The sequence below is a fragment of the Hakea prostrata genome, chromosome 3 (assembly GCF_041222555.1).
Source record: "Hakea prostrata isolate BN-2017 chromosome 3, UWA_Hpros_2, whole genome shotgun sequence".
Taxonomy (NCBI): Eukaryota; Viridiplantae; Streptophyta; class Magnoliopsida; order Proteales; family Proteaceae; genus Hakea; species Hakea prostrata.
This window is the reverse complement of record NC_142602.1, coordinates 62911004-62923156: the sequence shown is the minus strand read 5'-3', so window position 1 is coordinate 62923156 and position 12153 is coordinate 62911004. Positions and strand designations below refer to the sequence as shown.

Below are 12153 nucleotides of genomic sequence, written 5' to 3'. Positions count from 1 at the left end.
ATATATGGCAACTTCTTATATGGAAAGAAGGAAATATACCCTTTTATAAAGCGGAAGGTAGATCGAAACTCTAAAGCATAGTCTAAAACTATAACAATTAAAAAAGAAAGTCTAGAAGAACAAAGAGTAAACTAATCAAATTCTTCCATAGGCTCTTCTTCTTCTTCAGTCTTCATCTTCAGTCTTCATCTTCTTCGCCTTAGGTTTGTGCACTTTTCAACTTTGGGTCAACTTCTAACTCACGATCCCATCGACGTATCACACGATGCTTGCTACTATAATAATCATGGAGAGGCATCTTGATCATAGTTTAAAAAGAACTCATAAAAAATCATATAAAGAATGAATAAGATGATCATGGCATAAGAGAATGAAAAGAGATTGTAAAGATATGACTACAAGGTTGCAGCATCTTCATCATAATCTCAGTTCAGAGATGAGAGTGATCATAGAAAGAATGAATCAAGAACACAAAAGATTGAATACTAACCTTTGATTGAAGAACAAGAGAGAGAACTAGCAAGTTTGCAAGATTAGATCTTCTTCTACACTTTTGGAGGCTTGGAGATGGTTTTCCTTCGTTCTCTAAGTGTTTTGGAGGCTAGGGATACTAAAATCACGAAGTCATGGGGTATATGTAGCAACATAACATAAACAGAAGATTCTCCTCGAGTTCAGCATCTCTGGGTCGATTGGCTGGGTAGCCTGGCCCAGTCGACCCAAGCAGTCGACCCAGGCAGACAACAAAGCCAAGATCAAGGAATTGAGGGCCTTCCACTACTCGGAATCAAACGAAACTTTAAACACATATTCTATAACTTACCTAGCATGGAAAAATGGCTTTAAATCATATCCCACCAAGCTCTATGGTCATCAACTAATCTTCTCTTCATCAAGGCGTAGTCTCTTTTCTATATCCAACACTATCTTCAAGTATGGGGCATCATCTTCAATCTCCATAGGTTCGGAGTTGAACCCTATGTCTTCTACTAGTTGTGGACCCTACTAGTTGATGATTTAGGGTAGGAGTCCGAGCCCATGGACATTGACGATGATGCCCCTTACTTGAGTACATTGTCAGTGTTTAGTGAAAATCTGCACATCGAAGAGGGGTGAACTAGTTGAAGTACCTAATGAACTCCCGTGCATGATCCGAAGGTATTTCCCAAAACTAGACTTCTTAATTGACTTGTAGAAGAAAACCCCACTCAATTTGACCCCGAATAGCCCTTTGAATCCTTGTCCGAAGTTGCAGAACTATTGCTGATTTTCTGCTGAACAATGCTTGGTCGATCCCATCGACCAAGGAGCATCGACCAAGGCTGCCAGATTCGAGTTAATGATTCCTTTGGAATATTCCATACCCTATTTATACTAGCCTCGTGTTTTGAACCCTATTCTAATCATTGCAACACCAGAGAACGTGGAGAAGGTTCCCCAAAGCTCCTCCTTGATATTGGTGAAGGATATTCTACTCTAATCATTGCCAATCATTTGATTCTTGCCTTCATACTCATATACAAGGTATGAACTCTCATCTTCACTCTTTATCCTACTCCTTTCTCTTCTTTTCTTACTGTTGTAACCTTGGAGTTGATGTTGCAACCTTGCAACCATCACTCCAAGTGTTCATTCCTCACTAAACCATGATTTCTTTCCATTCCTACTTATGATATAGTCTCATTTTGATTCTTGTATATGCATTACCATGATTCCTTGTTTAACAACTTGATTTCTTGTCCTACACTGAAACGTGAAGTATGATTTGTCTAATTAATGGCTTGCAAATGATTGTAATCTTGTTCCTAACCTATTCCCCAACTAATTCCCTAGCTTCCCTTTCAATTACATTGATTTCTCATTGATGCTATGATTCTTGTCTATAGAACTTAGTATTCCAATTTGGGGCTTTCTAATTAAACCATTAGATGATGTTAATTACTTGCTTAGATGTATTCTTATACTATTATTAATCATCCCTCCAAGTTCTGGATTGATCCGAGCCCTGGAAGACTGATTTCGGACCAAATCACCAAAATACACTATGCAGCCCCGTGACTGTCCTTGGTCGATCCTGCTTGGTCGATCCCATCGACCAAGGAGCTTCGACCAAGCATGCTGCTGAACTGTGTCCTTCGCCGTTTTGACCCGTTCGACCTCCGATTTTCTCGATTTCTTCTATAATCTTTCATTTATGATTGTCTAGGGTCTTATTACCATCATTGGATCATTCTTTTGTGACCTTTGGATCATCATCATCACAGCTTAAGGTAAGGACGGTTATCGACATAAATACATAGGCTATGTGATTATGTCTTGATGTTCATAACTTAGTGAACATAATTTATTTATTACTTTTAGACATCATAGGACTGCTATACATGCTTTAGAAAGTAGTATTGTGTCTATACATATTCTTGTTATGATGATTAGTCATTCTTATTACTTATATATATGATGAATCATTGCGATGTTATGACTTAACTTCTATTATGATGATATATCATTTGTGTATGGTATGATGGACTTGAGCATGTGATTGCTTAGGTGTAATTTGGGATGTTCTCCGAATGTGTCCATCGACACTTTTCTGGATTATTGGATGACATACATTGGATTGTCTAGTAGTGTGGCTAGGATGTCCTTGTCGTGTCAGACCTGAATCGGAAAGGTATTGAGACTGAACGACCCGTGGTAATAGTGAGGATTTGTGGGCACTCAAGACGGGTGAAATGATCTGTGAGAGGTCATGAATCACATTGTGGGAGCCATTTATTGGTAGGGTTGCAAATAGCTAGACTTGGGCTCACGGGCACTCGAGACTGGTGAGTCATATCCATGAGAGGATGTGATAGCTTCCTGTCTACTATTTGTAGATGACCAGTAGGGTTGGTGAGTCCAGTGGGTAATATCCGTGACTCTAGTGTGAAGGATACCGGAAAGGATCCCGGGATGGGAGGAATGGAAGTATCCGGATATGACTTGATACGAATGAGTAGATGACTTGCATTGGGCAAGGCTTTACCTTGACATGCGCTAATACTTAGACCAAATGGTGATGTGAGAGAGCGGTGACCGAAACCCCAGCCATGGATTGTCCGAGAGGGATGCAGGATCCAATTCCCCCCGGTGCTGAGTGACTGAGACTTACATAAAGAAGTATGGTGCTATGACTTAAAGCATGTCTACCATAGAGACTAGCATTCATAGAGTTAGAATCATGTTTACATCATGTGTTTCATATCATATTTCACCATGTTATGACTTGTATTCATATGGTTTATGAATTATGGAATAACTGCCTTGCTGAGTTCTTTGAACTCATTCCTTTTGTGCAAATGTTTGTTAGATTATTCCACAGGTGTTGAAGACCCAGATGGTACGACCTATGAGATGGACCATGATTCCACATACTACCCTCCGGGTGGTGGCTACTATGAAGATCAGGGTTATGGTACCGAGGAAGATTATGCTACGTACCAGGGTTAGCTCCACAGTGGTGTGGGAGCGGCCGTGTTGGGTTTCCTTCATCTACACTTACGAGGATGTACTTATTAAGATGGAGGAAACACTTGTCTAGCCACCCACCCCTGGATTTTGTTAAACACTTGGATCTATAATTTAACTTTCACTGAATACTCTTTTAATTTGGGTTGTAACCTAACTTTGACTTAGCTACTTTCCGCTGTGATTAAGGAGTGAATTCCACTCACTTCCTTCTTTTGTTTACACATTTGGTATCATATTTATTTCCATACTCTGGTTATCTATTCTTATCATATCCATGATTTCTTTTACTATTTGATTTTACCTTGATTATTATCGTTCATGATTGTGTTATCGCGTATGTGGGAGGCATGGTCCCTCGATGCTTGATCCTTGGACTGTGGATCACATACCCGGGTATGCCAGGTAGGGTACCGGCTGGGTGGATGTGACAGTTGGTGCATATAGACATCCTCATTTAAGATGCCATATAGGAAGGCATTGTTGACATCAAGTTGATGAACATGCTAGCATTAAGAAACAGCCAAAGAAAGAATGATGCGAATTGTGGTGGGTTTAACTACAGGGCTGAAGGTTTCATCATAGTCAAATCCATATTCTTGGGTGTAGCCCTTTGCAACAAGACGAGCCTTATGACGTTCTATGGTGCCATCAGATTTCCTTTTGATACAAAATAACCACTTACAACCAATGATCTGACAATCCGGAGGAGGTTGAGTAAGGACCCATGTGTGGTTAGCAAGTAAAACATTAAATTCGGTATCCATGGCTTGTCTCCAAACAAGAGTTTTAGAAGCCTAACTGTAACAAGTAGGCTCGACGTCATTAGATCCATGAGCAAGAAGAGCAAGGGGAAAAGTATAATGACTTGCATAATACTCTTTGGTGGTTTTAAAATGCGAGGAGACCTAGTAATCATGGAATGGGTCCTATTGGGAGTAGCAAATTGTAATGGAGCCAAAAGACCAGCTCTAGGTGGAACATCAACAGAGGGTACAACAGATCCACTACGAAGCAAAACATGAAAACGACGGTCATCTGAAGTAGCAGATATATCAAAAGATGGATTGCAATTAACCACATTAGAATTAATAAAATTCAAATGTCCATTAACAGTCCCATTAGGTACAACACTTTCCAAAACATGTTGTCCATTAACCAAAATAGAATCCAAAATTCTATTATCATGCTGCCCATTAGTAATTTCAGAATTAACATGTTGATCTTTATCCTTTGTAGAAGCAACATGCTGCTCATTATCTCTTGCAGAAGCAATATTAGGAGTGAACAAAACATGCTGCCCAGATTCAAGTGTCCCATTATTTATTTCAGAAGCAACATGCAGGTCATCATCCTTTGCATAACCAAAATGTTGTCCATTATCTCTTGCAGAATCAACATTATTAGAAACCAAAACATGCTGCCCATTATCCAATGTAGAATGAACAGCAGTAGATGAAGCATGACACGACTGAGGAGAATCACAAGAAACAGAAACTCCATTGTGTCATGAGGTTGCAGCCCATCAGTACAAGCAGGAACTAATTCTTTTGAAGAAGTAGAGTGTATGTGGTGCCCAGATACATGTAAACCATTCTGTGATGTAACTAAAACAGGGGAAGAAAGAGGTTGGCAAACTGATGTCCCTCCATTAGAAGAATTCTGATATACCAAACTAGGTGACATAAAGCCATTGGAGTGAGGAACAACAAGTGAAGGAGGGGAAGAAGAAGGAAAAACGGATGGAACAACAGAGCAAAAAGGAAAATAAGACTCATCAAAAACAACATGATGAGAGACAATAACCTTGCCAGTAGACACATTTAAGTAGCCATAACCATAGTGTTTTGGACTATAACCAACAAACAAAGAAGTGGCTGACCTATAGTCCATTTTATGTTTATTAAAAGAGCACAAAAAGGATAACAGCAACCAAAGACTTTAAGAAAAGTATAGTCAGGAAAACGATTTGTGACTTTGTGAAAAGGAGAATTAAAGTGTAACGCAGCAGTGGGAAGCCTATTAATAACAAAAACAGCAACAGAGAAAGCTTCAGCCCAGAATTTTAATGGCAATTCCAAATGAGCTAACATGGTAAGACCCATTTCAACAATTTGTCTATGCTTTCTTTCCACACATCCATTTTACTCAGATGTGTGTGGATAGGTAGGACGATGGGTAATACCACAAGACGTTAAAAAGGTAGAAAAACTTCTGAATTCTCCCCCCCCCCAATCAGATTGAAATTTTTTAATAGAAGATGAAAATTGATTCTCAACAAGGGCTTTAAAAATCGAAAAAACCTATAGAGCATCAGATTTATGGGCTACTGTATACAACCAAGTGAAACGAGTAACTGCATCAACAAATGAAATATAGAAGCAGTAGTAAGAGAATCACAAGTTTGAAAAAGTAGTTTATGAGATTTCCCAAGCTAACAAGAAGAATAAACTGAAACAGACCGAGAACCAATAGAGGGTAAATGAAAAGGATGAATGAGCCTACTCACAGTGGGATAGTTTACATGACCAAGCCGTAGATGCCACAAGTCAGGGGAGGCACGAACAATAGACAATGCTTGCACAGGGTCATAGTTCTTCACCACAGGAAGGCTATAAATTCCTTGATTAACGTGGCCGGTGAGAAGGACACGATCCGAGTAACGATCCTTGATTTTGCAACTAGAAGCATCAAATGCAAATGATATATCATTATCAGAAACAAATTTGTGAATAGAGAGAAGATTATGTGTAGCCGAAGGAACATGAAGAATATCTTTAAGCTTGAAACGAGAATCATTAATAGAAATTAATGAATTACCAGTATTCTTGATAGACATATCTGAACCGTCACCAATCCGAACAGAATCACTACCAAGATATTCAACTGGATCACTAATAGCACTGAAATATGGAGTGATGTGGTGTGTAGCACCTGAATCAAGTAACCAGGTCATATGTTGTTGTGGTCTTACAGAGGCAACATGAGCTTGTGGATGTTAAAAACCAGAAGACCAAGATTGATTGGATCGTGAGGCTCCAACAGAAGAAGGATCAGATCCATTACGATAGTAGCAAAACTTTGGCAAATGACCAAAATGATCACAGATATTACAGTACCAAACAAATCAACCACCACGAGCTCCCTGATTTCCAAAACGACCAAAATTTCGGCCACCATGTAACCGAGAGTTGAATGAACGCCCAGAAGAAGTAGTACGAGAAGGTCGAGAAGATGCATAAGACATACCAAGATTTAGAGATACCGTAGCAACTTGAGCCAAAATATTAGTAAGATCTTGTAGAGAAGAGGAAACTCGCATTTCTTCACAAATCAGAAGGCCATGGAGATCAGCCACCTTAATAGGATTATCTCGAGTAGTAACAGAGGTGATGAAGGCTTGATATTTAGAGCCGAGATCGCCAAGAATGTAGAAAACTAAATCAGAATCACAAAGAGGCTGTGACGCAAGAGCAAGAGAGTCAACAATCTTTTTAATCTTCAAAAGATAATCGGACATCAAATCTAAACCTTTCTTGATGGTGTGCAGCTGCATCCTGAGTTGCATGATTCGAGTTTGTGAAGATGAGGCATAAGCAGATGCTAAGGCACGCCAAACCTCTGCTGAAGATCTCAAACCAACAACTTGAGAGTGAACACTATCAGTTAACGAAGAAAGCAACCAGGAAAGAACAACTTGATCATGTTTCTGCCAAGCAAGATACGCTGGATTTACAACCGGAGATGGTGAAATCGGATCCAAGAGAGGTTCAGGACAAGGATTCGAACCATCAATGAAACGCATCAACCCAGTGCTTATCAGAACAGGAAGAAATTGCGATCGAGGTAATTTTCAGGTGAAAGTTTCACATTCAGGTAATGGTGAACATTAGATAAAGAGATTGAAGAAGTGGAAATAGGTGGAGAAGGTGATGGAGGTTCAGAAGAGATGGATTCAGAAGTCATGAGAAAAACCAGCAAGAATAGAGGAAAGCTCACAAGAATTGGGAAGAAATTAAGAAAATAGGGTAACTCAAGATTCGAATTACCTTTTTTTTTTTTAGGAGAAAAATCAGGGGATCAGATCAGGCTCTGATACCATGTTTGATTTGAATAGAACTCGTAACCACTTCTGTGATTTGAGTCATTTATTTATATTATTAAGTTTAACAAGATATACATCAAAGTGTAAAACCATATAGGTTAACAACAATGTATAAAATACCAAACTACTCCCTAATATCGACCAAGGGGATCGACCAAAGGGTCTCCCATCTTCATTTGCTGAATTTTGGATCTCTAGGGTCAAATTTGACACTTAGGCCTTTAATCAACTTAGGGAAAAGTCTAACCTGACTTCCTAGGACCTTCCAAACATATCCATACTGAACTTTGGGTCCCACTTCAAGGTCAAACACCATCCAAGTCACTTCTTCATCCAAAACAGACAGGGTGTCTAGACTAGGGTTTGGGCTGGATTTCACATACAATATGCTACTATGACTCGTCCTGACATATAGTTTGCAGTCAACAAAGTCTATTAGTTTATGCAAAGCCCAACTCTTGATCATTGGTCTACTGGCAAAAGAATTCTGCGATACTTAAAGGGTATACTCTCTCATAGAATAGTCATCAACAAATCCTCTATGACTTTAATAGCTTTTTCCGATGCTGATTGGGCTGGATGTCCTGATGATCATAAGTCTACCAGTGGTTATGCTATCTTCCTAAGGCCCAACCCTAGCCACCCCTTCATCTCAAGCTTATGCAACTAGGGTTCCTTCCAAGAGTTCCACTGTTGTTAGAAGTCCCACAATTGATCAAACACTAATTACTACATTCAAGGTTTCCAAGAGTTCCATTATTGTTAGAAGTCCCACAGCTGATCAAATATAGGTTACTACATTCAAGAAGAACTCTACAATTGGTACTCACAAAGACTCTAGTAAATCCAAAAAAGAGTTTGATACTGATTGGTACAAAACCCTAATCAATATTTTAAGTATTCTAAAACACTTATCTTCATATAAACCAAAACATTGTAACTCAAGAGTCCTAGAACAACAACTACAAGAGTCCTAGAACACTGATGAAGATGATAGATCTGATGGTAGATATTTAGAAACGTTTAACTAACATATTCACATGTTCTTTCAACTACTACCTTCCCTTTTTTAATTATACATTTGAATACGCTTATTAATACCACAATTGATACACATCGTTACTGCTAAATCCAATCAGTTTACCCGTCATCAATAATGATGCAAATGGGAGTCGAACAAATTTTTTTTTTGGAGCTGCCAAGTTGATATTATGGGGGGGGGGGGGAATAATACTAATATATGTGCTGCCGGATGGATGTAAATCCAAGACCTTCCCATGGGAGTTTGGATTGTTAACGGCTCAACTAACCTACCATTGACAAGTCGAACATCTTTTTGCTTATAAAGTCTTCAAAATCTTTGTAATCCCGTCAATCTCGGCTTGCCCTTCCCAAGGGTTGGAATCCTAGGCGGCCAACATTTGGGCGGCCATCCAGCGGCTGTGCTGGATGGCCGCCACGTGTTAAGTCCTTAAATCTTAATCGTTGTTTTCTTACCAATACAATTCTTTGTAAACCAGTTATGGTGAACCTAGTTCGACCAATACAATTTATCTAACCAAAACACAAACCGTATAGGCGCACCCTCCTCGACTCTGAAGGAAAAAACTACAGATTCGATAGAATTCGTTAGAAGACGAATGGGGAAGCGAATGCAAAAGATCATGGCGAGAACCAATAGATCCACTAGATCCACTGGAGACTTCTTTCCTCTCTACTGTACTGAAATTTCATGGCGAGTACTAGGGGTGTCAACAGTTCGGGTTGGGCCAGTTTCGGGCTGAAAAGCACTCAGCCCAAACACAGCCCATTAAGAAAATAACGGTTTCGGGCCGGTTTTGGGCTGGTGCGATTTGGGTTCGGGTTGACTAACGGTTTAGAATTTGTTTACTAACGGTTTGGGTTCGGGTTTACTAGCGCTATGTTTTGAGTACCTTGTTGATGTGTGGAATTTATCAAGAGCATGTAAACACTTATAAGCATTAAGTTCTCTTCCAATCTCGTGTTGGGTGTTCAAAACCAAAATTTTTTTTTCTACAAAGAAGTAAAAATTATAGAATTAATATACAAAAGAAAGCTAGCATCTTGATGAATTTTAGTGGGTTGTATTTGTTTATTCTCCTTTCCCTTCTTGACGCTTGTAAAAATGGATCAAAATAAAACATTAAAATATTTTCAAATGATAATACACTTGCTAAATATTTACTAAGCCCGTCTTCCAAATGGTGAAGGCTTTGATAGGCTTGTTGTTTGCATATTCCAAAGTAAAACAATTAAGAAAACAAATAGAAACTTGGGGGTTTTCTTGTCTTTTACATTTAAATTTATTTTATTTTATTTATTTATAACGGGTTTAACAGGTTGGTTCGGGTTCGGGCCAATTTCGGGCCAAACGGTTCGGGCTAGCGGGCCACACACGGGCTAGCCCGGCCCAGCTCGAACCATTGCGGGCTGAGGTTGTTCAGCCCAAACACAACCCATTAAGCTTCGGTGCGGGCCTGTTTGGGCTATAACGGTTCGGTTCGATCCGGTTTTAATGGTTCGGGTTAGGTTTTGACACCCCTAGCGAGTATCAATAGATCCACCAGATCCAGTGGAGACTTCTTTTCTCTCTACTGTACTGAATTTTTTTATTAGACCTTAATGTCTGTAGTTATTACTTATTAGAGCATCGGGTTATTTCTGAAGGATAATAATGCTTCCAATTGATCTAAGGCAACGGTAGTGTTTATTCAACCTTGGTATCAAATCTAGTTGATACCTGCTTTTGTTTGAGTGATAGATCTTCTGAGAACAAGTTGCAGGTTTTAGGGGCCTTCTGATTTTGTTTCTAGGGTCCATTTTTCTGAAATTGAAATGCGAAATCTAGTTTCAGATTAAAAAACTAATGTATAATAGGAAGCTTTGGATTATTAGCAATCACATTCAATATAAGGAGATGAGGAGGAGCATTCGAGTGAGAAGCAGAGTTATTTGACTTGCAATGGAAGAGTTACCGATGCATTGTTTTTCTAGATTAGAAGTCTTGTGAAGGAAACCCTTCTCAGTATTAAACTCTTCTTCTTATTTCGAATAAAATATTCTCGTTTCATGTATTCTTATTGCATTCTTTTGTTGGGTGTTACTTAATCTCTTCTTATTGCAGGTTTTAACTTTGATTTCGTATCGATTGATTGCCGGCTGTGTGATACGGAGGAAATATGATCAAACCGGGTTCATACTCGGTTTGACCCTGGACCCGGTCGAGACGGAGGATATCGACTTGCTTCCGAGCGAATCGTATCCAGAAGATAGCTTGCTGAGGAAGGAAACTAAATCAGCTACAAGCACGCCCTAATCCGACTTATGGATTAGGTTAATTACCCTAATGACGGCAGGCACAAATTGGCGGCTGTCACTTATCATCATTGAAGGGATAATCATCACATAACCTGGAGGTCAGGAGTCCTCTACTAGTTCAAACTAGTAGAAGTCTATCGCTCAACGGATCTAACTGTTAAGATCCAACGACTACCCGAAGAAGGCTCGAGTACATCCAACGAAGGAGATTCGAAGGTACACTCTATATAAACCTTACTTGCCTACGAGGTGAGGAGGACTCAGATCCATATACACACTGGTAGACGTAAACTATCAGAGGCTTACGATCTAGATCACTTTTCCCAGTTCTTCATTCCTTAGCTCTGCGCTTCTAGCAGAGCCGTTTGTGATTAAGTTCATCAACTGACTTAGCCTTCGAAGGTGGACTCCCAACCCCCGCGGTCGGGCCACGTCTGACGCTTTTGTTTTGCAGGTCATCACAAGGAGATCTAAGGGCTGAGCATATTTTGGACGCATCATTTGGCGCCGTCTGTGGGAAACTTCTTGTATAGCCATGACGACTAGATCGGCAACAGCTGCTGCACAACGCGATACCGGTGTTCAAATTCCTGGGGAGAATAACCCAGATATTCCCCAAGGAAGTCTACCACCTCTTGAGGTAGATGGTGGTCAGGGAGGACATAATCCTCCAGAGACATTCCAAGATCAATTGAATCAGGTAAAGATTCAACTCTTGGAGGTGAGTCAAGTACTCTGCATGCTCACCAGACGGGTGGTATTACCACAAGAACTTGATCATCGCGATTCAGGGAGGCGTGCATTGCCACGTGATCAAAGATTGGCTGATGATAGGAATATCGGTCAGAACTTTCGTGAAGGTGACCGAGGGCCTAGGAGGATTGATGATCAACCTAGGCGGGAGGATCAGTTTGACAGACCACAGGAAAGTACAACCGATTCAAATACAAGGTTGGATACAGGGGTGAGGACTCACTCACTGACTGTTAGACGAACAGTTCGTGATGATCGAGCAGTTTGCGATGAGCGGAATGTTCGTGACGGACGGGCCGTTCGTGATGATCAGATAGCTCGTGAAGATCGTGTTGTTCGAGGTCGTGATCATAATGTTGAAGATCACCCGACTCACATTGGTCAGGAATTGGCCAACATCAATAAAAAACTAGGGCAGTTGGCTAGGGGAAGGATAATTGAGGATATTT

The 12153-nt window shown here is 40.1% G+C and overlaps 1 protein-coding gene across 1 annotated transcript; it reads right to left on the bottom strand.

The window, feature by feature from the left end:
• Positions 1-6634: 6634 nt before the first annotated feature.
• On the bottom strand, positions 6635-7312 carry LOC149022721 (uncharacterized). The gene has a single exon (XM_089147685.1). It carries the CDS (start codon positions 7310-7312, stop codon positions 6635-6637), a length of 678 nt encoding a protein of 225 aa, XP_089003811.1.
• Between the last annotated feature and the right edge of the window lie 4841 nt (positions 7313-12153).

What these genes read in the sequence shown, in the direction of transcription:
- LOC149022721 (XM_089147685.1), bottom strand. Translation starts at nt 7,312, where the DNA reads ATGCGTTTCATTGATGGTTCGAATCCTTGTCCTGAACCTCTCTTGGAT.